The 27,787-nt window shown below is 43.9% G+C and overlaps 1 protein-coding gene across 2 annotated transcripts in view; it reads right to left on the reverse strand.

Annotated features, from left to right (window-relative positions):
* The window catches only part of VOPP1 (VOPP1 WW domain binding protein), a 99,534-nt gene extending 72,230 nt beyond the window's left edge, over positions 1 to 27,304 (reverse strand). Inside the window, exon 1 of one of the 2 annotated variants that reach the window (XM_049096310.1) lies at positions 27,014 to 27,304. In XM_049096310.1, the coding sequence (XP_048952267.1) occupies positions 27,014 to 27,268 (255 nt within the window). In that variant the 5' untranslated portion in view covers positions 27,269 to 27,304. Of the gene's footprint in view, positions 1 to 26,130; positions 26,302 to 27,013 lie in introns of those variants that run through there. The other variant, XM_025449202.3, reaches the window with a different exon arrangement.
* Between the last annotated feature and the right edge of the window lie 483 nt (positions 27,305 to 27,787).

The raw sequence follows: 27,787 nt of genomic DNA on the forward strand, positions 1-27,787 counted from the left end.
TTTTTGTCCAAATAAACAAAGATATAATATTTGACCCTCTGGTCCCATACACTGCTAGAAGTATAAATCTGGTTAAAACAAACAAACAGAACAACCTAACTTTCTGGGAGCCAGTCTAGCAAGACAAATCAGATGTCTTTAAACCCACCAATGGACTCTGGTCTGGTTATGCCATTTCTAGAAATCTCTCCTTTAAACAAATGCCAAATGCACACAGATGTTTATCTTAGAATTCTTAAAATATAGAAAGATAGGCAGCAAGCTAAATATTCAACATCAGAAGTGATGAGTCAATCAATAGCTGTATCATAAAAGATTACATGGCCACTAAAATGTTTATGAGTGTTTGTTAACGGAACGGCAGTGCTCATGAGAGAAGAATGCAAAACAGCCTAGCGGCCACAACTACTGTGAGAAAAATGCGAAGGAAATGGCCAGAGAGAAAACATTATGCAACGTTAATAGCTGCGCTCTAAGAATGGTGAATGCTGAGTACCCTGTTCTTGTTTGTGTCTTTCTCTCTCTTCCAATTATTTCACAATTAGAAGGCATCGTTCTGACTTTCATAATGAATAAAGCAATGTTTCAATCATGAATTTTGAAAATCAGAGTCTGCACTGGCTTGAGGGATCCGGACAAGCTTCCAGGAGAAGGCCGTACTTGAAATGAGAACTGAAAGACAGAGGAGGGAATAGCACAGACGCAAGCGAGTGGGTAGGTTCTCGGATGAAAATAGCACTCTTGGCGTGGCTGGCAAATGACCAACAGAAAACCCACATGCCCCGCTCCTCCCCCAGAGCTGACTCCACTCTTCAATCAGAGCCGCACGGGCTGTGGCCACCCCCCCGAGACTGCAGGGTTTACAGGCACTGGGCCCACTGCCACGCTTGCTGCAGTCTGACCACTTCTAGAGTCAACATGGGTGTTAGTTAGACCCAAGTAATGCCCTAGAATATTAGGATATGGAACATCAGAAGCCACTGTTTCCAGTAAGCACACCTTCCTGAATACCTGTACTGGTGAGAATTTCCTATTGTGTGGTGCCAACTCAGATTCGGAGCACTCCTCATGCCATATCCCAAAAGTCAGTTTTCCCATTCAAGTGAACGTCTAAGTGCACAAAGGCAGAGATAGAAAGGAGGTCTTACTCCTTTCTCCTAAGGGAAACACTCAGTGGTGAGGGAGTCAATTAGGCAGAGGTAGAGGGTCTGTGTTTCTCTTTGCACACAGTAGGAAGGCAAACAGGAAAACACTGAAGAAGAAAAGGGGAGTGAAAGCAGAAAAACAATAAAATATGAGTGTCGAAAGGACAATGGGTGCGGAGGTGGAGGGACAGTGTTAGGAGCCAGGTTGGGCCCACTGTTGTCAAGGTCTGTGCCCTCTGCTGGTACTAATATGCTCTGTAGGAGGAAAGCAGTCCTTTAAAGAACCAGATAAGATGGACCCATACAAGCCCCTTTTGGACTTAGAAACACCAATGAGAGAAGGAACACACGACAGCTGTTGCCGCCTCCCGAACAGCATAAACTGACTTAAAAGCTGTTCTCTTCACACTGACCCTGGGACTGGGGTCAGCAAAGAACTTCTCATTCCCAGCTGAGATTCGATGGCTAGCCCTATCAAAACGCAAATGACACATATTAAGGAGAGCAACCACCATTTGTTGGGTATCTATTATTTGCCAGACCTGTCCACCTACACAGGATCTCGAAGTCATACACCCTGCAACACAAGTGTGACTTCCCGCCGCAGCATTACAAGTGACATCCAAGAGAGCTGCGACGTGCTCAAGAAGAAACGGCTGGAATCAGCTTAAAACAGATCTGCCTGCCTCCAGAGGTGCCCTTTTCCTACCACATTACGCCCAAGAGAGGGAGATCTCAGGTCATGGAGACCAACACCCCTCCTAGAGAGCAGGAGTTGAATCTACTAGATCAATGACACGAGACAGTCACTCGCTGGAGAAAGCGGGAGTGGAGCCAACGAAGCCCTGTTCTCCCAGGAGACCTCCCAGTGCCCCAGCAGCTTGACTGCCAAATCCAGAAAGGTGACAGGACACCATGGAGACAAGACAAAGGATTTCCTAGGCTTTACCCTTGAATCCAAAGGAGATTCTATGCACGCTGTGAGCTGCAAACTTCAACAACTGCTCTCACACCATAGGAAAGACATGCAACCAAGATCTGTGCCTTGCGCTGTTCTAATCCAAGTCAGGGTGGAGCATTTTTGTCTGGGCTTCGATATTGTTACTACAGCAAAATGACAAATGCTTGACAACATAATTACAGCTGCCAATCTTCCTAAAATAAACTTGGAAGCACTCAGGGAGCAACAGTATAGGTACAGAAGTTAATTATATCTCATAACCTCATTCCTAATATTTGGGTTACTGCGAGGCACTGTTAGAAAGGACCTGCAGCTCATCTGTCATACTGCCTATTTTTAAATTCTAGATTCAAGAATCTGTTATTCAAAAAGGAGAAGTCTGGGGGACAGTTTTAAATGGAATTCCTCACAATTAGTTCCACCACTTTGCAGAATTTAATGGGGATGTATTTTCATTTCTATTTTTGCACCACTTGGGAGGAGTCAGGGTGCGCTAATGGAATTTTCACAAATACAAATCTCTGTATGGGGCCTGCTTCCAAAACGAAGAAAATAAAAGACCAACCAGGGACACACAGGATGTTTACCTATGATACAGACCCTAAAACGGGGTTACTAGGTTTGGTTGTAAGCTCCAGTTCATCTACTACAAAACAATGTTTAGATTGTAGGCCTAATGATTTTGGTTTTGGTTTATAGATTTCTCTTAAAGAAACCAATGAAACACACTGGGGGCAGAAGTAGATTACTTCTCTCAATCCTACAAAGTCTCTACCCCCCTGTTCTCAATCCTACAACCCATCCCCCCCCCCAGACACACACACACTCCTGCATACACATATGGGCACCTGTATACCCAAACCTTCACTCCTATTTTTCCTAGGCCTGATAGCCAGACCCTGGAGCTTCAGAGCAGGGTTGTTCCCAGGTCGATCCTGTTCAGCATCACAGGCTGCACATTGTACAACCCAGGGAATGCCATTCAGAAAGACTATACTGTGACAGGCACATCCTAGAGGGCTGCATCTTGGCAACCCTGGCTGCTACTCACTCTGTTCAAAATGTACAATCTTGGGTCTCTTTCCCTCCCAACTTTTGCCATTTCCAAAATGCAAAAGCTTATCCAGAAATGTGATCAATGGTAAAAAGGAGAGGCAGAGAGAACCACCCATACAAAAGTACTTCTCTCATCTATTTAATGCTAAGATAGGGTCCAAAATTTGTTAAGTGATCAGTTAATTCTCAAAAGATAAAACATACACAAATGTGCAATGCCTGCTACCCCAGTATTGGACACAGCACCTGGCTAGGGCAAGAGCATGGGGTCACAAAGGCTTAGGACAGGACAGCTCAACCACATACACTCTAAGGAACTAACAGGGCACTGAAGGGTACTGCGAATTAAGATTGGTTGGAATCTTAGGTCCATTAATGGATTTTAGTTAGGGAGTGACAGACTGCATTAGAGTTTCACAAGATCACATAAGTAGAAGGAGAAGGATTGTACACAGGCAGAAGAGGCTGGACTGATGTGTGTACAGACAGAGGCCTGGGAGAGGAGCATTCTAGAAATTGGAAGAATCGATAGGACTTGGAGACTGGAGAAGATGCAACAAGGGTGGGGCTGGGACGGCCCCAGGTTACTGGAATAGCGCCCTGGATGAGTGGTATGGCCACTGAAACAGAAACAAGGGACATTTGGGGAAAGGATGAGCTTTCAGATACAGGATCTAAGAGACCTCAGCTACCCTGGCAGAGATTTCTATTAGACAACTAGATCAATAGAGGTTCAGCAGGAGATTCGTGGGTTACAGATCTAGATTTTGGAGACATTAGCATAAATACAACCACTGAAGATTTAGCCGTGGATGAGATTCCCAAGGATCTTTCAGAGAACGAGGAGAGTAGAAAGTTCTCAACCAAATCTAGGAGACACCAACATCTAAGTACAAAGGAATGGTCTGGGAAGGCAACGGAGAAGGAAGAGCCACTGGGGAAGGGATGCTCTGCTGTGTGCTGGAGAAGAGAAGAGCAGGTGCATGGCTATCTTCCTAAAGACATGCTGCTTGCCAGTTAAACCATGGCATTAAAACACACTTCTAAGCCGGAAGACAAATCCATCTGAAACTTAAGTTTCACAGAGAAATATGTCTTTCAAAAGTCTTAAAAAAACCATCCAGCTGTCTGCAGATTTGGAGAAGTACTAGAAAAGAAAAAGAAGGAAAGCAGTAAAATATGGGAGCTGGAAAGGGGAGGCAGGAGTGAGGGAAGTCAGGGGGCTGTGTTGACACACCCCGCTGCTGCAATGCCTCCACATCCCACCCATCCCTACTCCCAACCCGAGCACCAGCCCTTGAAGGCTAACACTGCACAGATGTTACAATGCTGACTTGTAACAATCACTAATCTTTAGTGCCTCAGTTTCCTCACACATAAAAACTGGAAAAAGCAACTCCTACTACCTCCTTTTGCTGTACGCATGATCTCTGATAAATCACTCAACTTCTCAACTTTGGTTTAAGCATCTACAAAGTGGAGTGACAATACTCATGGGGTTAGGGTGGCAAACACAGGTAAGCTACAATACCCAGCACATTTTTGGTTCCAGAAAAGATCCAGCTCTAACGGGTGATGGTCCAGTTTGTTTCAGTATATCATTCTAGATGGCCCTTTTTCTAAGCTTCAAAGTACCAAAAGCTCTTTATGTATTGGCTTCTCCTAGTTTCCCTGCCCTTCACCTCATTATTAATTATAGTAGCAGTGGTCAATTATTTTTATCTGAATAGCATGCCCTTGGCTATGAATATAATTCTTTATGATAAGTTTTAAAAAGAAAACCAAACTTCATTCACATAATTTCTTACAAAGGCCTTTCAAGAACCATAATCCTAAGGAAATAAAGAATATTCACACTAGAATTCTTTCAATGAGGTCTGCTAACGAAAATAAAATAGAGCAAATAAATATAAATTTTAAAATACTCAAAGTAGTCGATGAACCAAAAGTGACTTTTTCTTTTTATGTGCATTCTAAAATGTTTCCTAGTAGATTTTCCCTTCCTTGTAATTTGCACATGGCAATGAGATACTGGATTTGTGCGCCAGGAGCCTCTCAGTTTACCAATGCAGGGACCACACATCCACACTTAGAAGCAGAATGCCACTGCACTTACCAGGCACCCCTGTGGGCTGTCTGGAGTCATCAGCTGCCGGACAGTGGCACAGAGCATCAGGTGAACAGGCTGGGCCCTGGACTGCAACCCAGTGGAAGATGATAATTTGCACAGAACTCAAAGGCCACAAAGACAACACAATGAGGCATGCTGCTTTTTGAGCCACCTTTCAGTTCTTAAGTTTATTTACCTGTTTCTGGATACCATGAACCAAAATTACCATCTTCTACAATTCCATTTCCTATTTACAATAAAGACATATCACATAGGAAACAAGAATGAATTTCAGGGGATCCCTGGGTGGCTCAGCGGTTTGGCACCTGCCTTCAGCCCAGGGCGCGATCCTGGAGTCCTGGGATCGAGTCCCGCATCGGGCTCCCGGCATGGAGCCTGCTTCTCCCTCCGCCTGTGTCTCTGCCTCTCTCTCTCTCTCTATGTCTATCATAAAATAAATAAATAAATAAATCTTTAAAAAATTTTAAAAAAAAGAATGAATTTCAGTCTCTAACAACCAAAAGGTCCAAAACCTAAGCCATCCAGCAGGAACCTTTTCCAGGCCACGCCACAATGAATCTGCATAGAAGATAATTCTATCACGATATAGATGTATAAACTTGGGGCAGAGGTGCTACACAGTATATAAGAACAAAGACTGTAGTCTAATGGGGTTAAAATACTGGCTTTAGCTAGAAAATCTTGGTCAACCTCTTAACTTCTTGTGCTTTGTTTGGCTCATCTGAAAAATGGAATTAATGAAGCACTGAACTTGTAGGTTGCAGAGATGAAATGTCAAGGGCTTAAAACAATGCTTACAGGACATCAGCAAGATGGTAGAACAGGAGGCGCCCCCCGCAAAAAAAAAAAGAACAGGAGGTGCCCAGCTCACATTCCCCAACACAAGAACCACTTGGCAGCCATCCATGGACAAAAGAATTTGGGGATCCTTTTGTAGGAAGTAGGAAGTCAAAAAACCCCACTGAAGCCTAAGACCAGGCAGCATCACTTGGAGAAGGCAGTACTCACCAACAGTGACCCCAGCTACAAACTGAAAGCAGCACTGTCCTATGGTCTTGGCTCCAGCCCAGCTTGACCATGGTCCAAAGCCAGCCCCAACCACCAAAGGACCCCAGAAGAGCCACATCTACTCATGACCCTCTTACCACACCTGCCAACCTTAGACCTGACTACACCTGAAGTGGTCCTGTGACCTGACACTGACCCCACTATAAGGAGGTCTAGAGTCACTCCTGCTGGCCCACGGCCACAGAAACATCCATCTTTTCCCCTGATAGCAGGTCTATTGAACTCACTCCTAGCTATGGATCCTGTGTTAGCCCTCTGATTCAGTTCCAGGGCTGATCTATGCAGTCTGAGGGCAATATTGTGTACTCAGGGAACTAAAGGAGACATGCCTGTATGAGTCCTCAGTGACCGGTCTGCCAACCTCAATCCCAACTGTAGATCCTGAATAACCCTGTGACCCTATTCCAACCCTCGTCAACCCTCGTCCAAAAGGAGGTGCTGCTCACCCACAGACTTGGTAGACATATACTCAGGGATATAGCTGTAGCCACACCCATCGACATCCTCCCTGCTGAGAGGCTCCCCAACTGCAGATCTGAAAATGGCCCTTTGAACAGGCTCTAGACCTCCTCAACCATGGTCCCAGAATCAATCCTATCCACCCAGGGTACAGGCAGGATCCATACCCACCCGTGTACCTAGTAATAGGTCTGCCAATGTTGGACCCAACCACAGACCCAGTAGCAGCCAGGTTACTCTGCTCAACTGCAATCCTGAAGGCAGTCCCATCAGTCTGGTGACATAGCAGGAGAAGGCCTTTACCTGTTAAAACCAGCCTGTAAAGATAGGAAGAAGTCCTTACTGCTTAAAATGCACAGACATCAGTGCAAGATTACATGGATTATGCAGAATCAGACAAACATGACACCAGTATAGGAAACTAATAAAGCCTCGGGAACCAACACAAAAGAAATAGAAATATGTAAACTCCCCAACAAAGAATTCAAAATAATTGTCTTAAGCTCAGTGACATAGAAGAAAATACAAATAGCTCAACAAAATCAGGGGGGAAAATGCATGAACAAAATGAAAATTTCAACAGAAAGAAAAAAAAGTCAAACAAATTCTCAAACTGAAGAACAAAATGAATGAAAAGAGAAATAGAGACCTCAACACTACTCCATCAAGTAGACAAGTAAAAGAAAGAATCTGTGAAATTAGGTCATTCAAAATGATTCAGTCAGAGAGAAAAAAGGAGGGGGATCCCTGGGTGGCTCAGCGGTTTAGCGCCTGACTTTGGCCCAGGGCGTTATCCTGGAGTCCCAGGATCAAGTCCCACATCAGGCTCCTGCATGGAGCCTGCTTCTCCCTCTGCCTGTGTCTCTGCCTCTTTCTCCCTCTATGTCTATCATGAATAAATAAATAAAATCTTTTAAAAAATTTTTAAAAAATAAATAAAGACCTTGGATTTAAAAAAAGAGAGAGAGAGAGGGAGAAAAGGAGTGAAAAAGAGTGAAGAAAACCTATAGATGTATAGGATGCCATCAAGTGAATCAATATATACATTATGGGACCTGGAGAAGGAAAATAGTAAAAATGAAAGAAGAGAGTTTGTTTAAAGGAATAATGGCTGAAAATTTCCCAGATTTTCCCAGGTCCCTCAAGCTCAAAAGTTCCCAAATAGGATCAACCCAAAGATTATATGAAGACATACTATAATTATCAAAAGCAAAGAGACAATTTTTAAGGCAGCAAGAGAAAAAAAGACTTGTCACATACAAAGGAACCCCCTTAAGGCTATAAGCAAATTTCTCAGCAGAAACTGTGCAAGCTATGAAAGAGTGGGGTGATATATTCAAAGTGGTAAGGAAAAAGCCTGCCAATAAAGACGAACATTCCCAGCAAAAGCTGTCCTTCAGAAATGAAGGTGAGATAAAGACTTTCTCAGACAAACAAAAGCTAAAGGAGATTACCACCACTTAACCTGTCTTGCAAGAATTGCAAAATGAAACTCAAGTTAAAATGAAAGAATACTAATTAGTAACACAAAACACACAAAATATAAAACTCACTGGTAAAGGTAAATATATAGTCAAACTCAGAATACTTCAATACCATAATGCTAATTAAGTAAATAAGTTTTAACTAGTGTAAAAAGTTAAACACAAAAATACTAAAAATAACTATAGTTACAAAGTGTGTTAATGGATAAACAACATAAAAAGAAGTGTGACATCAATAGCACAAAAGGAGGGGTAGAAATGTACAGTTTTTGTAGCAATTGCAGGTAAGCTTCTGGCTTAAAATAGACTATAAAGTGTTTCATGTGAGTCTCCTGACAACCACAGTGCAAAGTCCTACACTAGATACATAAAAGATTAAGAGAAATTATTCAGATTCAGAGCATACCCCAAAAATCATCAAATCACAAAAGACTGCAAGAAAGGAGGAAAAGAACAAAGAAACTACAAAAAAATCAGAAAACAATGAACAAAATGGCAAGAGAAAGTTCTTACCTATCAATAACAACTTTTGTTATTGGAGATTAAGTTCTTACCTATCAATAACAACTTTTTTGATTGGAGATTAAATTCTCCAATCAAAAAAACATAGTGGCTGAGTAGATTTTGAAAAAGAAAGAAGAAAGAAGAAAGAAGAAAGAAAGAAAGAAAGAAAGAAAGAAAGAAAGAAAGAAAGAAAGAAAGAGAAAGAAGGAAGGAAGGAAGGAAGGAAGGAAGGAAGGAAGGAAGGAAGGAAGGAAGGAAGGAGAGAGAGAGAGAAGAGAGAAAGAAAGAAGAAAGAAAGAAAGAAAGAAAGAAAGAAAGAAAGAAAGAAAGAAGAAAGAAAAAAAGAAAGAACTATATGCTGCATACAAGAGACTCAAGCTTTGAAGGCACACATATGCTCAACATAAAGGAATGTAGAATAAAAAGATATTCCGGGATCCCTGGGTGGCGCAGCGGTTTAGCACCTGCTAAAGGCCCAGGGCGCGATCCTGGAGACCCAGGATCGAATCCCACGTCGGGCTCCCGGTACATGGAGCCTGCTGCTCCCTCTGCCTATGTCTCTGCCTCTCTCTCTCTCTCTCTCTCTCTCTCTCTCTCTCTGTGTGTGACTATCATAAAAAAAAAAATTAAAAAAATAAATAAATAAAAAAAATAAAAAGATATTCCATGCAAATGGTAACCAATAGAGCAGAGGTGGCTATACTTACATCAGACAAAATATATTTTAAATTACAAACTGTCCAAAGAAACAAAGAAGGTTGATCATATAAAGATAAAAGGGTCAATTTAACATGAAGCTATAACAGTTATAAATAAACATGCACCCAACATCAAAGCATGTAAATAGATAAAGCTAACACTGACGGATCTGAAGGAAAAAATAGACAGCAATACAATAATACGAGAAGATTCTACTCTCCCTAATAGATAGATCACAGAGACAGTATCACTGAAGAAACAACAGAACTGAACAACATTATAAAACACATGGACCTAACAGGCATATACAGACTTCCCACCAACAGCAGAACATTCTTCCTAAGTGCACAAGGAACACTCTGCAAAACAGATTCATGTGATTTCACAAAACAAGTCTCAACAAATTCAAGCAGATAAAAATCATTTCAAGGTTAGACTTAAAGGTGAGATCTGAAATTGTAAAACTCCTAGAAAATAGGGGAAAAGTTCCTTGATATTGGTCTTGGTTTTGATTTTTTTTTTTAATATGACCCTAAAAGCACAGGCAACAAAAGCAAAAATAAACAAATGGGACTACATCTAAAAAATTGTCTGCACAGCCCAGGAAATAATAAAATGAAAAGGAAACCTATAGAATGGCAGAAAATATTATCTAATAAGGGGTTAATATGTAAAATATACAAGGAGCTCATATAATTCAATAGCAAAGAAAAAAATAACCCAATTTAAAAATAGGCAAAGCACCTGAATCAACATTTTTCAAAGAAGACATACTAATGGCTAATAGGTACATGAAAAAATGCTCAACATCACTAAAAAAGACAGGCAAATCAAAACCACAATGAGATGTCACCTCACATCAGTTAGGATGGCTATTGTCAAAAACACAAGAGATGACAACTGTCAGTGAGGGTGTGAAGAAAAGGGAAATGTACATTGTTGGTGGCCCACACCCACCTGCCCTCTAGCAACCCTTGGTTTGTTCCCTTCAGTAAAGAGTCTGTTTTTTTATTTGCCTCCCTCTTTTTCCCATGTTCATCTATTTCGTTTCTAAAATTCCACATGAGTGAAATCACGTGGTATTTGTCTTTCTCTGACTGACCTGTTTTGCTTAGCATAATACACTCTAGCTCCAACCGTGTCATTGGAAATGGCAAGATTTCATTCTTTTTGATGGCTGAGTAATATTCCATTGTATATATATTCCATTTCTCCCTTATCCATTCATCAGTTGATGGACATTTGGGCTCTTTCCATAGTTTAGCTATTGTTGATAATGCTGCTACAAATATTGGAGTGCATGTACCCCTTCAAATCAGATTTTTGTATCCTTTAGATAAATGCCTAGTAGTACAACTACTGGATCATAGAGTAGTTATAATTTTAACTTTTTTGAGGAGGACCACCTGAGTGGCTCAGTGGTTGACCATCTGCCTTTGGCTCAGGTCATGATTCTCGGGTCCTGGGATCAAGTCCCACAGTCCCCTGTGGGGAGCCTGCTTCTCCCTCTGCCTATTACTCTGCCTCTGTGCCTCTCATGAATAAATAAATAAAGTCTCTAAAAAAAAAACCACAAATTTTTTGAGGACCCTCCATACTGTTTTCCAGAGTGGCTGAACCAGTTTGCATTCCCACCAACAATGTAAGAGGGCTCCTCTTTCCCCACATCCTTGCCAACATCTGTTCTTTCCTGTGTTAATTTTAGCCATTCTGACAGGTGTGAGGTGATATTTCACTGTCGTTTTTTTTTTGTTTTTTTTTTTTTTTTTAAAGATTTTATTTATTTATTCATGAGAATACACAGAGAGGAGAGAGAGAGAGAGAGAGAGAGAGAGAGGCAGAGAGAGAAGCAGGCTCCATGCAGGGAGCCCGACGTGGGACTCGATCCCGGGTCTCTAGGATCATGCCCTGGGCTGAAGGTGGCGTTAAACCGCTGAGCCACCAGGGCAGCCCCTTCACTGTCGTTTTGATCTGCATTTCCCTGATGATGAGTGATATGCATCTTTTCATGTGTCTGTTAGCCATCTGTATGTCTTCTTTGGAAAAATGTCTATTCCTATCTTTTGCCCATTTCTTAACTAGATTATTTGTTTTTTGGGTATCACCGGCATCTTCCATAAATCAGAGAGGTTGGAAAAATGAAATAATGGAAAGTCTAAAAAAATACTCAAAAACAAGATGTTTCCAAAAAGTACTTTAAACAGTTCAACATACTAGCAAAGGGGTTTCTACATCTATTTATATCTGAATCATTGCATTGATTTTCAATGTGAAAATGCTGATCTTAAGGATCCCTATAACATCACCCCCAACCAAAGACAAATTTCCCACTGAGAAATATTGGGAAGTGGGGAAGAGATAGGGATCATGTAAGAAATACTGCTAGGTCATAAGACAGCAAAATACATACACAACCTAAGACGCTCTGGAGGATTGATTTATTTGCATATCGTGAGGAAGAGCTGAAACCCACCACGCAACAAGGACAGGACCAACCCTCAAAAAATGGCAGAATGGAAAAGTGGAAAGAACCTAAGGATGGCTTTTGAACCACTGAATAATTCAACCCTGGGAAACCCCAGCATTGAGATATTCAGAGATAAATTTCCTCAAAGTTTGTATCACTTCAATTGAGTTTCCTATAACTCAGGGCCAAACGCATTCGGATCAATACACTGTCTCATAAGTAAGTAGAAGCACCTAAGAAAATGTTTCCATTTTTTTATGTTTTTATGTTTACTTTAAAATTCCCCCAGAGAAATAAATGTAAACTCATGCAAATAATGTGAATGTTCTACACCTGCATGGAAGATAAATAATTTCAATTAGCCCGTAGACTCTGCTACCCCAAAAATACTTTGCTAATGTTGATAGACAACCATCCCTGGTCAGCCTCCCAAGACCCATGATCTCCATGCACAGAGACACCAAGATTGTGCCACATGCCGTGCGGTCCTCCCACCTCCTACATTCACACACCCACCCACACTTCCACCTCAGCTTTCTTGCAACCAAGGACCCCACAGAATAAGGACTTCAGACTGGCTTAAAACATAGTAAAAGGCTAAAGGGACTACACCAAACCCTGACAACACTAGTAAAGTTTAATGACAAAGAAATGGCTATTTTAATGCTCTGAGACTTTTTCAGCAGTAACACACTCATTGAAAACCAAAGGGGAAAGCAAAGGAAAGCTCAGTGTTCAAGGTCAGAGAGGAGCTAATTTCATTGCAGAGGGTTGCACTACCCCAAGTTTCCTTCTGATGACCTAACTCTATTAATTATATCTATGTTCAAACCATATCCACCACTTAGCCAGGTGAGGTGGATGTTAGGTGTTAGACATTAGGTGGATAGTAAAGGTTCCCTTTATTCTGAGTCCCTCACCTCCTTGGGATAATGATTTATCAATTTAATCTTTACAGTGAAGAGTTCCTGGTTTTATTGATCTGCTCTATTGTTTTGTTTTGCATTATTTCATTTATCTCTTATCTTTTATTATTTCCTTCCTTCTACTAACTTTGGGCTTTGTTTTTTCCAGCTCTTTCAGGGGTGAGGCTAGGTTTATTTGACACTTTTTTTTTTTTTTTTGCTCCTTGAGGTAGGCCTGTATTGCTATAATCTTCTTAAAATAGCTTTTGCTGCCTCCTCAAGGTTTTAGATCATTGTGTTTTCATTTTGTTTCCATCTAGTTTTTGATTACCTCTTTTATTTCTTGGCTGACATATTCATTCTTAAATGGCATGCTATTTAACCTCCATGTATTTGTTTTTTCCACACATTTTCTTGTGGTTGATTTTTAGTTTCATAGCCTTGTGGTTGCAAAAGATACATGGTATGGCTTCAACCTTTTTGAATTTGTGGAGATTTCCTTTGTGGCCTAACATGTGATCTATTCCAGAGAAAATTCCATGGGCATCTGAAAAGAATGTGTATTCTGCTGTTTTAGGATGGAATGTTCTGTGTGTATATATATATATATATATATATCCATCTATATGCTGTGTGTGTGTGTGTGTGTGTGTGTGTGTGTGTGTGTGTGTATCCATCTGGTCCAATGTGTTATTCAAAGCCACTTTTTTGTTTAGATGATATATCTATATAAGTGGAGTATTAAAGCCCCCCTACTATTATTGTATTACTAATATTTTATTACTGTATCAATTACTTCCTATATGCTGTTAATAGCCGCTTTATGTATTTGGGTACCCCCATGTTGGTGCATAAATATTTACAATTATTATATTTTCTTGTAGACTACTCCCTTTATGATTATAGTGTCCTTCTTTGTCTATTACAGTTTTTAAGTCTGTTTTGTCCAGTGTAAGTATTGCATTGCTACCTTCACTTCCATTTGCATGATAAATGTTTTCATATCCTTTCACTTTGAATCTGCAGATGTCTTTAGGTCTGAAATGAATCTCTTGTAGGCAGTATACAAATGTTTTGCTTTTCTATCCATTTGGTAGCCTATGTCTTTTGATTGGAGCATTTAGTCTATTTACATAATTATATATATAAAAAATATATATGTATATATATAAAACATGTTATAAAATATATTAACTTATATGTATTTGTATATAGTCTATATACAAAATAATTATTGATAGGTATGTACTTAACTGCCATTTTATTATTTGTTTTATGGCTGCTTTGTAGTTTTTTATCCCTTCTCTTGCGCTCTTCCCTTGGGTTTGATGACTTTCTTTAGTGATATATTTGGGTTCCTTTCTCTTTATTTTCTGTATATCTATTACAGGTTTTTGATTTGTGGTTATTGTTAGGTTGATATTTAACATTATATATATATATATATACACCAGTTTTTATTAGATTGGTGGTGGTCAATTAAGTTTGATCCCATTCTAAAACCACTAAATCTTTGCCCCCACTCACATTTTATGTATATGATATTTCACACACAAAAGTATGTGAACTTTATGAATCCTTAACTGATTTTTATAGATATAATTGATTTTAATGCTTTTGTGCTTAACCTCCATAATGGTTTTATATGTAATTAATCTACTTTTTATTATATTTTTATGCACCCGTGAAATTTTTTCCTTTTGTAAACTTCTTTCTCAAGATCATGGCCAAAAAAAAAAAAAAAAAAAAGATCATGGCCTTTCCTTTACACTCAAAGGATTCCTTTTAAAATTTCTTACAGAGCTGGTTTAGTGGTAATAAACTCTTTTAATTTTTGTTTGGGAAACTATCTCTCCTATTCTGAATGACAGTCTTGCTAGACAGAATATTTAGGGTTACTGGGGGTTTGTTTTCTTTTTTCCTTTTAGCACTTTAAATATAGCAGGCCACTCCTTTTAGGCTTGCAAAGTTTCTGCTAAAAAACCAGCTGATAGCTTTATAAGGTTTCCCTTGTAGGTCTTTTTTCTTTATGTTTTTAAAATTCTTTATCACTACTTTTTGCCATTTTAATTACTGTGTCTTGGTATGGACTTCCTTGAGTTGATTTTGTTAGGGGCTCTCTGTGCCTCCTGAATCTGGATGTCTGTCTCCTATTCTAGATGAGGGAAGTTTTCAGCTATTATTTCTTCATATAAAGTTTCTGCTCCCTTTTCTCTCTTCTCTTTCTGGGGTCCCTATAATGCCAATGTTACTAAGTTTGATGATGATGCTGAGTTCCCTTAACCTAGCTTCATTTTTTATTCTTTTCTTTTTGCTGTTCAGCTAGATTGCTTTCCATTACTCTATTCTTCTGCTTCTTGTAGTCTAGGATTTATTCCCTCCAGTGTATTTTTAATTTCAGTTACTAAGTTCTTTATCTCTGATTAGTTCCTTATAAATAGTGTTAGAAAACGTAAAAAAGAACCAAGCAGAGATAAAATCTCTATGAAGAATATTGCTTTATCTCCATTTCATTTAGCCCTTTTGCTGTGATTTTGTCCTGTTCTTTCATTTGGGATATATTCCTCTCTCCTTATTTTGTCTAACTCTCTGTGTTTGTTTCTACATATCAGGAAAGTAATTTATGTCTCTTGATCTGAAAAGTACTGGCCTTATGAAGAGGTCCTGTAGTGCCTTGTAGTGCAATGCTCCTTCTTCACTAGAGCCTGGCACTTCAGGAGTGTCTCCTATGTGTGCTGCATGCACCCTACATGTGGTTGAGTCAGGTTTGCCTTTGGTTCACTGAGTTACAATGGCTCTCTTTGCCTGTTGTGGCCAGGGTTTGGCCACTGCACTGTTAGAGAGACAGTGTGGGGCCATACTGGGCTTGTGGTTCCATCAGACCACATGCCTGCTATTAGTCCATCTGCCAGGACTGTAGTCACACTTAACTGCAAGGTGCTCTCTGAGTCATTCCCTGAAAGGCTTTCATTGGTAGGCAGGGCCTGCAGTCAGACCAGATGTTTGCTCCCCAACAGTGTCTTGGGGTTGCAGTGACTACAGGCCTCTTTGTGCTGCCTCCTGTGAAGTTTTTGTTGGGGGGTGGGGCTGGCAGTCAGATCAAATGTCTGCACCCAGTCCGCTGCTGGGGCTGCAGTGGAACTGGTGTGCGTGGTTATCTTCCTCTTTCCCCCTAACAGGAGTTACTTTGGAGTGGTGTTGGCCACTGTTGGGCCTGCTTGAAGAATGAGAAGCTTCTGGAGCTGCTCTGGATGGATTTCTGCCTCATGGGGCTGGTTGCAGAGGGAGGTCTGCAAGAGAACGTGAAGCAGAGCACATGGTGTTAGTTAGCAAGATATATGCTTGTCCACTTGCAGGATAGACCCGGAGCTACCCTGGACGGACTCCTGCCAGGTGAGCTTAGTTGGATGGGGCAAGTCCATAGAAGAACATGGGAGCAGGGCATGTTGTATTAGCAAGGTCTATGCAGACGCTTTTGGGACTGCTTGAAGGATGAGAGCTGATCAGGCTCCTTCGGTGGGATCCCTGTCAGTTAGGGTGGGTTGGATGGGTCAAACCCAAAGGAGAACACAGGGTAGGACACACGGTATTAATAAGCTATATGGAGAATGTTCAAGCTGGCTCTTGCAGGTGTCTGGGTGTTTAGCCCGGGCAGGGGGCAGGTGTGAGAAATGGTCTCTGCCATCTTTTATTCTTGAAAAAGTCTCCTAAAGATACCTGCCCCTCCAGTGCAAGTTCTGTTATTAGTAAATAATCTCCTTCCTGTATACCCCAGGTACTTTTCAAACTGCTGCTCTGTCTTGTATCTTGGAGGGATTGTTTCCCATTCCCCTCTGGCTCTCCTAGAGTAGATCCCATTGATTTTTAAAGCTCCCAGTGTTAAGTCCCACTGACTGTAAAAACTCACAAAGTTAAGCCCCTCTGGTTTTTAAAGCCAAATGTTACGGGGGTTCATCTTCCCAGTGCAGGTCCCCTGTGTCGAGGGTATCTGGTATTGGGTGTGTTCCTCTCCCTTCTCTGTGCTGGTGGTATTCCTCCTCCCATTTAGTCTAAGTTAGTTAACTTGGCTCACTGGTTAGTTTGGCTCCTGACTGGTTAGTTTGACTCCTGATTGACCAGGACCCTGCCCTTTCTACCATTTTTCAACGTGACCTGTCTATGATTAATCATGGAGTCTGTTCTTCCAATCTTTGGTTCATTTTCTGGGTTAGTTACATCAATGCGGCTATCATCCAGGTGTATCTGTTGTATGGGTTGAACTTAGGATCCTCCCACGCTGTCATCTTCTCAGAGTTCCTGCCAACCCTGTTAGTCTCATAGGTGTAGTTTAACTCCTATTCAGAAGGAAGTCTTCAAGGGCAGCCATTGCCCACAGATATGGTCATATGGCAGCCTGACCAGCCACCACAGTGATGGCCCCTAACACCCAGCTCAGGTGACCAGTGTGCCCAGATGTCATAATTTTGAAGACAAGTTCCTTTCCTGCAAGGAAACAGAAAAAGTTTCAAGTAACCTGTGGTCTCAATTCCACTAGGAGAAACCTTTTCCCTATCTGTGATTTGTTGTCTTCTTGTGCAATTCATAAAAGTTGTAAGTGAACCTCAGCTTCTGCAGGGGTAACCACCACATATTTTTACTCTTTCCATCAATAACACAAAGCAGGAAACAGACATATTCATAGATCCTCACTTCAGCGCAGCATAAAATGCAGTGAACTGCAGCACAAATTCACTCATTCACTCACTCCACTGCCCATCTCAGCAAGGCTTTGGACTGCACCAAGTTAGTTTCCCACAGAATAATCATGTAATGGGGTAATGGACTATAAAAACTTTCATTAATAGTGATTTAGCTACAATATCTATTTTAAACAGTATTTTTTTCAATTATGTTTTAGGCAAAATAATGCCTCTTCCTCCCCTCAAAAATATCCACAAACAAATGCCTGAACCTATCTGTCACTTTACATGGCAAAAAGACTTTGCAGGTGTGATTAGGTTAAGCATCCTGAGATGGGGAGATTATCCTGGCTAATTTGGGAAAGCACCATGTATTCACTAGAGGCTTGATAAGTGACAGAGGGAAGCAGAACTGAGAGAAATTTGAAGGTACTATTCTTTGAAAATGGAAGAAGGGACCAGCAGTCAAGGAATGAAGGTAGACTTTAGAAACTGAAAAGGCAAGGAAACAAATTCTCCACCAGAACCTCCAGTAGGAATGCAGCGCAGCTGACACCCTAATTTTAGTGAGTCCAATTTGACTTCTGGCCTCCAGAACTTTAATACGTTTGTGTTGTTTTAAGCCATTAAGTTTAAGCAATTTGTTACAGCTGTAATAAAAACTAATACCTCATAGCAAGTTCTTTTTTTCTTAGCACAGTATTATCATTCACTTCTTCTCCCAAAGGCTCACATTTATGGGGATTTGCCCTACACCATCATCTCAATTCAATGTGACCAGTTTTCTTCATTTTCCAATCCATGAACCCCCTTCTAATTTTACACCTGCCAGACTAACCCTAAATCAGCCATTTTAACAATAACCCCCTAGAACTCTCTTACTACTGACATACTGCCATGGTCCTAGCACCAATCCCAACTCTAGCAGCTACTTTCTCATTCCTCTGCTCCCTTGTCATTCAGAGGCAAGCCAGGACACTTGGCTGTATCCATAGGACTATTCAAAATGTTCATTCTAAATCTTAATTATCAATGCTCTTCAATGCATAGGTATATGGCATCTAAGTGGCCCATCCTCAGCTCTCTCAGACTTTTGCCATTACTTAAATTCAGATTCTTTCCAACTCACCTTCACGGATTACTTTAACAACAACAAAAATAACATATCACAGTTGTCCCAACCTCTTCCCACTAAACCTAAAATATATCTGCACCTTCCCTACTGCTCATCTCATTTCCTAACTCAAGCCACATTCTCTTTCCTCAAGGCAACCTCTATATCCAAGCTCCTGATCCCATTCCCCACCCCCTGCATCTACTAAACTTTTCTGAACTAAGTTCCCCTAGGAGCTTAAGATCTAAAAGGTTCACAGACCACAAACAGGCAATTTGGGTCCTGAAATACCTGAGGTCCTGAAAGTGGCTTGCCCAGATCTGGCACTTAACTCATACCTGAGGGGACAATCAGCATAGTCTTCCTAGACATCATCTGAGCATCTTCAACTATGGTAGGAGCTCAAATAGCAAAGTAAGAGGGGAGGGAAACAAGCAGAGATCATGTGTCTTCAGGGACCTGCAGCAAACTGTTCTGTCTGGCTGGGCTGACTAAAGACTGTCATCTCTTCCTCTTATCAGAAGCACTGTGCATCTGTTAAAAAAAAAAAATAAAGATGTCTGGGGGTTGCCTAGAGACAATGCTCAGAATCTGTTGATCCAGCTTACACAAAGAGCTAAGTTACAAGCAGGAAATTTTCCTATGGCCTCTCTCAACACTAAAGCATTTCTCTTTCTATAGGTGAACCAATCAAGTTAATGAAAGCTTAAGTAATTTACTCAAAGCCTTCCAGCCAATATACAAAAGAGTTGAGATTCTATAACACCATGGTCATGCCATCATTTACTATGGTCTGAATGTTCACATCCCCTCAAAATTCATATGTGGAAACCCTAATGACTGATGTGATGGTATTAGGAGGTGGAGCCTCTGAGAGGTGATTAGGTCACAAGGCCTTCATGAATGGGATTAGTGCTCCTATAAAAGAGATCCCACAGAGACCTCTTGCGCCTTCCACCAAGTGAGGACACAGTCAGAAGGTGCTTGGCTATGAATCAGGAAGAGGGCCCTTACTAGGGGCTCCAGCCTTGATCTTGGACTTCCCAGCCTCTGGAGCCATGAGAAATAAATTTCTGTTGTTTGTACCAGCAGGTAGTATTTTGTTATAGCAGCCCAAATGGACTGAGACACCATCCAAACACTGACAAGTTTAGGGACTCCTGGGTGGCTCAGCGGTTTAGCATCTGCCTTTGGCTCAGGGCGTGATCCTGGAGTCCCAGGATCGAGTCCGACATGGGGCTCCCCGCATGGAGCCTGCTTCTCCCTCTGCCTGTGTCTCTGCCTTTCTCTCTCTGTCTCTCATGAATAAATAAATAAAATCTTTTTAAAAAATTGACAAGTTTAACAAGATGAGATGAAGAATGTAATGTGAAATATAATTAGAATAAGTATATAGTCCTCAATTTCAGTTTTTAAAATTATAATAAATTATAATAAACATCTCCACAACTGTTGTGAGGACTTGTGGCTTACCAGAAGAACATATTAAAAAGATTGAAGTGTCACAGAATACTCAGTGTGAATCTCTGGGCTTATCTTATCTGCATATGACAAGGTCCACACTAGGGTTTTGACAGAGCCAGTCAGCCGTACCTATAGAACAGAGTGTCCTAACTGTTCAAATAAGTCACAATGGGGAAGAGATAGGAAGCAAGCCAAAGGCTGCATGACAAAATATACTCACCACTGTAGTGCACCAACAACCCAGCCCACTTAACTCAAGCAGCATCTTTGATGACAGATCACAGAAGAGTACAACACAAATACGACGTAAATGGACAGCAAAATGACCTTGCAGATCTCACCAAAAAAAACGCAGTATCTCATGAAAGTTATAGAAGGGACAAAAGAATCTGGCAGTTAAGACCTTAATAATGACCCACAGATGCCCAAAGGAGAATGACATGAATAAAAAAAGACCAAGAGAAGCTAGAGATGGGGGTAGAGGGTGGATTACTAGAGCAAATAATGATGGAGGAAAAAACTTTTTAAAATTTCATTAGGATCATGCCTCTCACTTCCAATGCCAAGTGAAGACTATCCTATTATTCATCATAGATTTTTGTCAGAAAAATTAATCTCGGGCAGCCCACTGGCGCGGCGAACCGCCTGTAGCCTGGGGCGTGATCCTGGAGACCCGGGATTGAGTCCCACATCAGGCTCCCTGCAGGGAGCCTGCTTCTCCCTCTGCCAGTGTCTCTGCCTCTCTCTCTCTCTGGGTCTCTCATGAATAAATAAAATCTTTAAAAAAAATTAATCTCTCCCTCACCCCCAAAATTGATTCATAATTATAAAAATACTTAGATCAAACTAATTTATTTTTATAGTCTGGGCTTTATTTTTTCGCCATTATTAACTACAAAATTTTGGTCCTTGTTTTAAGTAGATTCACTCTGACTGTTTCCAGGACCAATCATTTTCAAACAGTAAGAATTTCTTGAGTTTGACAGAGTTTTCTCAAAAGGCAGCTGTGAGGATGGTGAGATGTTTCAAAACCACATCTTTGGAGAAATGACAGAGGGAACGAACCTCGAGGGGAACACAGTGGGGACTACCATAGCTGTGTTCAGATACTGAAGGGTTGACACTGTGATTCTATTTCTTCTGAAAAGCCCAAGAATGCAGAACTAAAACTATGTAAAAACAGTGCAGACACTTCTCCTCAAATAACAGAAAACTTTAACAACTGAAGTTCTCCAAAAAGTTGATGCACTGTTTTGAGAGACAGTAAGTTTCCATTACTACAGGTGTTAAACAGATTAGAGTTAAGTCCTAGTACAGGTGTTGCATTCTTCAGAGTCCATGGCTAACCAATGACCTTCCCCTCTCCTACCAGGGACCTACTCAGCTCCTTCCCCCATGATCATTATCCAAAGATCTGTTTTACTCATTCAAATATTTACTGAGTCCTATTCTGTGGTAAGTACTGTTCTAGGAGCTGGGGATATTTCAGTGAACAAAATGGAGCAAACCTTTAATGTAATATTCCATATAATGTAAATTCCATCATATTTTAGAGGTAATGGATACAGAGAGGAAATTGGTTTGAGCAAGGAGGCTGGGAGGGGAACTGGGCTAGAATGTTACATAGGGTGTTCAAGATAGGGCTCATTGAGGGTGACATGCGAGATGATAAACATGAGTTCTAGGAAAATCACTTGTCATCCTATGGCTAGATAATCAAGTGACCACTAGCCTAACCCATGTTTCTTCTAGAGTCGCTTCCCCGCAGTTGGCCTTTATAGCTGTGCACAACACAGAAGAGAGCAAGGGCTAATTAGAGTCCCAAGTCTGGCCCTCCTCACATACCTGGAGCCAGGTTTCCCTACTTCAGAGCAAGTGCTTGCCACTGGATTCATTTATCACTGCCAACTCTTATCCATCAGCACCCAGCCTCCCATGGAGCCTCTAAGGATAACACACTCCCTATAGTCTTCTTTTTCATTCAAATTGCATGTCACTCAGATTCTAAAAGCTCTATAGAGTGAGAGGGTTGAAAAAGTTTATTTCGGAGAACTGGCACCCAAGGGCTGCCACAATTGTTGGCATTCCAGGGCACAGGAGATATTTGGCAAGAAACAAACACAACAACAAAAACAAACTTTTAAACATGACTTGGTTCTAATATCAAGATTCTCAGGCATCAAAATACATAGGACTTTAGGAAAACAGTAAGCCCCTTATTTTCCTTAGTTTCAAAAGACCATATTCATTCACTTTCCAACTTTTTCTTTCTAGGAGAAGACCTCTCCTTTTTCTAGCCTGTTCTTTTGTAGGAACAACTTTGAAATACATGGAACAACCTCACTTAAAGGTTTCCAGTTTGAGGTTCCAGGGGAGAATAAAAATGATACCCATGCCAGTCCCTTCAATAAAGTAACCCAGTAGAGTTCAGTCCCCGCTGTGAATAGATGCAAAAGAGCTCCCAGCACTTGCACTGGGAAACCTTATATTAAATAGTACACTACATATTTCTAGGCTCATTTCAGAGTCCTTAGAACAAAAACTACTAAATATATTATAAAAGCATCAACAGGGGGATCCCTGGGTGGCTCAGCGGTTTGGCGCCTGCCTTCAGCCCAGAGTGTGATCCTGGGGTCCCAGGATCAAGTCCTGCATTGGGCTCCCTGCGTGGAGCCTGCTTCTCCCTCTGCCTGTGTCTCTGCCTGTCTCTCTCTCTCTCTCATGAATAAATGAATAAAATCTTAAAAAAAAAAAAAAAAGAAGCATCAACAACCTGACCTCTAGAAAGAGACTGCAATGACATTATCTAGAAAATGAGGCACTCTGATAAAAAGCCCCTGGGAGGCACATACTCTTAGGGCCTAATTACTCCCCAGGTTCAACTAAAGCACGATCAGATCTGAAACTTTTTTTTTTCTTTTGGTTTCTAAGGTGCTGCTGCAGCTCAGGGAAGGCCACAGGGAATTCCTTTACCAGGGCTACTAGGAGACAGCTTAGCACATTCAGGCATCCTGAGGCCCTGTTCTCAGGGCCTCACAGGAGCCAATGAGCAGAAGAGAAGCATGGAACTTTAGAATTTTATTACCTGATTCTAGGACCACATTCATGACCTGGGTGCCTGGGACCTAAGCAGCTGGCACAGAGTGACAGGGGAGTGGGGGAAGATGAGATAAGGGCCCTCATCAGCTTCTCATGCAATTCATAGGAAACGGAGTGAACAGAAAGGAAAGGTCACTTCAGTAATGAGCTCCCAAGAAACCTCCATGGCAAAGGGATGGTGCTATCCACAGGCTAGGTTTCAGGGTGAGCACACAACCAAGTTTCCTAGGACAGTCCTGTTGATGGGTGCCTGCCATGCAGGCAGGTATTAGGAGCCCCCCATTTCATTTTCCTAAGTGTCACAGTTGAACAGTACAGTATATGGTTCCCCTAAGGAAGTGGAGGGAGTTCCTAGAACATATTTTGCTAGTTTACCTGTTTCATGGAACACATATCTCTCCAAGCCCACCTCTGGTTTCAGGACATACTATGTGCAAATTCTTCCCATGTCTAAACCCAGCAGTGGGAAAGCCAGCAGTGCAGCATGGTGAGGTGGAGCCCGACTACCTGGGTTTATGTCCCAAGTCCTTCACATTTAACAGCAGTGAGACTGTGGACAAGTTCTTTATAACATCTTCCATTTGAAATAAAAATGAGAATAAAAGTAATGGCTGAGCTACTATTTGTAATCAGTTAATATTTGTAAAGTGCTTAGAACAGTGCTTGACACAGGGTAAGCACTCTATAAATGTCTGATAAGTAAAAAACAAATATGCAGTCTTTGTGTCTCCTAGGTAAGTGAATTTCTATAAAGAGATGGTGAGATGGGAGGAAAGCCCTTCTCAGAACAGTTTCTAGTTTCCCCCTCTACTCAGAGGCCTCTTGCCGGAATAAATAAAACCTCTCTGCCCGGTCCTGGGTGCTGGCTGGGAAGAGAGTGCTGCGGGGCTGGAACAGAATAACCGCTGCCAGCTAGTATATAATCAACCACACTACAACTACAATTGAACCGGGGCAAGCAGAACAAAGAAACAGAGGCAACTATCCCGGGTTGCAGGTGGCCGTCAGAGGCCACCGAAGGGCCCCATCAATAGTTTTATGTGCTTAACGTAAAGAGAACCCTTTGCCTCCTCACATACTTGGCCACTGTGATTGCCCACTTATGTATGTGATTCAGGACTTCAATAGCATCAAAGATGCTCTGACAACAGCCAATTTTAGATGAAAACATCTCAGCATCTATTTCACGGATAAAATCCCATGTGATGAAATACAAAAAAAAAAAAAAATCTCCTTAATTCCTCAGACACCTCTCCACCAGAAACAAAATAGGTGCTTAGGACAATCTTGTAAAAGTGAGCTACACCACACGATCCCATTAAAGACAAAAATTACCAGTTATCTAGCTATTTGACTTGTGAAAGCACCAGCCCAGTCATTTCAGTTTCCCTGCTGTCACAGTTCTGCCTTTGAGATTGTGTCAACTTTCCAGACATGATCTGAACACCCTATTAAGATGATAAATTCCTATGCAACAAAACAGCTTCGTTGGAAAGAACTGGGTCCCTGAAGCAGTCTTGACTACATAACAGGGCACAGCACCACATACACTGAAGACCTAGAGGAAGCCAGGCAGTGGGATATAAAATTTTATCAAGAGCTGATTTTAAAAGGGGATTGGGAGGGGGCCTTGCATTCATAAGTACAGATGCATTGGGTTTTAGGTAAACAGTTGTCTCAGACTCACTTCTCCATAGCTCTGTCTGGTGCGTCACGGCCGGGATGTGATCTCTAAGGTCTTAAAATTCTGACCAAATGCAAAGAATGCAAGCGAAGAGGCACCCCGCAAAAAAACATATATCAAGCCAGAGGGATATTAAGAACAAAATAAACAAAAATAAAAAGTCAGCCTGGCGCAAGAAGCTTTTCCATCAACCTCCCTTCCTAGTGCCAAGAACAAGCTCCCTCCCAACATTCCCTGATAATTATTTTTTAATCAGCTAAGAAAGCCAAGTCACTTCCAGCACAGACACCCAATATTAAAGAGTTCTCCAACCCTCTGGAATGGAAAAGACAGAAAGGGGCGTCAGCGTTCACCACCCATTTAACTCCGATGTCATTGATTTAAGGCAAATTTCCTCCAAAACAATGCAGCTGAGCAGGGAGTTGCGTGAACCCTAATCCAGACTCCACACCCCAGAGGATCCTATCAGCTCACATTGCAAAGAACCTGCTTGAGCAAAGACGGGGAGCCCCCCCCCCCACCTCGGGGGCGCGACCTTCCAGGCCCGGGGCGCGCGGGGTGGGCGGGGGCGAGGGCACGAGGGGCGCTCCCACCCTCCCCCGCGGCGAGTCCCCCCCCCAGGCTCCAGCGAACCGCGCCCAGCACCCAAGTCTCCGAGGGATTTCTCGCCGGGACCTGAAGCCCGCGCTCCACCTGACCCCACGTCCCGGGGCGGCGGCGGCCCAGGGCCCGGGGCGCGGCGCCCGCGGGGTCGCACCTGCACCGCCGGCCGCCGAGCCGCCCCACCCCGCAGCCTCCAGCCTCCAGCCCCGCCCGCGCCTGCACCGCCCCCGGCCCCCGGCCCCCGGCCCCCGGGCACCACCCCGCGGGCACCACCCCGCGCTCCTCGGCGGCGCTCGGGGTGCGAGGCTCAAAGGCCACACCTGGGTCTCCCCGGCCGCCGCGAGCAGCCCCGCAGCGCGGGGGAAGGGCCGTGGGGTTGACGGGCAGGGGCGCGGGCGGGGAGGCCCGGGAGCCGGGGCAGGCCGGAGGGGCCGTCGGGCGCCCGCACACGCAGGTCCGCGAGGCCGCCCGCCGCCGCCCGCCTCTCGGGTCCGCACAGGTGGTCCTCGGGGCGTCCGCGCCCCGCACCCGCGCAGCCCGGCATTGTTCGCGCTCGGCGGCGCAGCTGCGAGGCGCCCGGGGCGGCGCGGCCCGGCCTCGGCCCCTACCTCCACGAGCAGCCCGAGCAGCAGCGCCGCCACCCTCCGGGGCAGGCGGCCCATGGCTCCGGGTCCTCTCCGGGGTGCGCTGCTGTCGGGGCGCGGGCGCAGGTCAGCAGCGCGGGCCCGAGCGGTGCGCGCCACAGCGGAGCAGCGGCGGGGCTCAGGCCGCGGACGGCGGGGCTGCGGGGCGCGGGGCGGCGGGCGGGCGGGTGGGCGCCGAGCCTGGTGGCGCCGTGCAGCCCTCGCCGCGCAGCCCCGGCCGCGCCCCGCCCCCGGCCCCGCCCCGCCCCCCGCGCTCCGGGCTCCGGGCTCCACCCCCGCGCGCTCCCGGCTCCGCCCTCGCCCCGCCCCCGCGCCCCGCCCCCGGCCCCGCCCCGCCCTCGCGCCCCCGGCCCGCCCTCCTGGGCGCGCGCCCGCGGGCACCGGCTCCCAGCCCGCGCCGCCCTCCCGAGCCGAGCCGGGGGCCCCGAGGCCCGGCGAGCGGGGGACGAGCTGGCGGGTGGCTCGGGCCCCGGCGGAGCCCGCCCTGTCACCTTTGAATAGACCCGGCAAGATCGCTGAAGGAGGCGAAGTCTTCGCGTGGGGGAGCCCGTTTGGGGGGCGCTGTCGGTGGACCCGCAGCATCCCCGGCCTCCGTGCGTCGCTCTCCCGCCGATTCCCACCAACCGCGGGCGCCCCGGGGACGGCCTGGGGCGAGGGCGACAGGCCGTGACTAAAGGGCTCCTTGCACCGCGCCCCCGGTGTAGATGCCGGTGCTTCGAGCTCTGCGTCCTCCTCCCGGCCCGGCCTACACCCCGCCACAGGTGGCCCCACGGTGGCCGGGTCTGGGATGTCCTCGGGCTCTGCTGCAGCCCCTCCCCACCTCCACTACCTCCCACCCACCACCCACCGTATTGTTTTCACCGCGTGAGTCAGATCCCAAGTCCTCGGGGCAGTCATTCAATAAGCATTCGTGTGAACCTGTGAGATGGACAGACCCCGAGCTGGAGGGCCAGGTACGGAGGTGGGCAAGAAAACTTAATTCATGACGTTTAAAGGGATCGTCGCTTGCAGGGCGCTGAGCGGCGGGACCCAGGCTCAAGGGTGACCGAGGAGCAGAAAGGACGGGAGCCTCCCCGTGACTGGACGTAGAGGAGGGAGTCATGGAAACACACAGCACCTAAGACTAGTCCCTGACGCTTTCTGGTCTTCGTCACGTGTACTCATCTGATGACTTTAACATATGCAGCACTGGACTGTCCCTGTTAGAACCAAAACTTGCAAGACGAGCAGGAAAGATGACTGTGGGCTTTATCGTCACGGTAAGGGCACCCATCAGACAGGCCCACCAAGAGTCTTTGGACTCTCCTCACTATGACCTACTGTTTACAATTAGGGCATTTTACTGCTCTTTTAAGTGCAGAAGTCAGCTTGCAGAAAATGAAGCCGCAAGCCTGGTTATATAACGAAGATGCAAAAAATTGTTTTCTCCAATGACAATGTAAATGATCTCATCCTATAAAAATACCAACGACCTCTGATGGGGTCAGAACCTTAGTCAGTGTTCTAATTTATCAATCTCATCCCAAGAGTCGTCCCCCACGTCCCCCTGCTTCATTGGCTATATCCACACCAGTTGCCTTCATTGTGCTCAGCAGCTGGGTATCCAAGCAGTCCCTCATTA

Source organism: Canis lupus, chromosome 18 (assembly GCF_003254725.2).
Source record: "Canis lupus dingo isolate Sandy chromosome 18, ASM325472v2, whole genome shotgun sequence".
Taxonomy (NCBI): domain Eukaryota; kingdom Metazoa; phylum Chordata; class Mammalia; order Carnivora; family Canidae; genus Canis; species Canis lupus.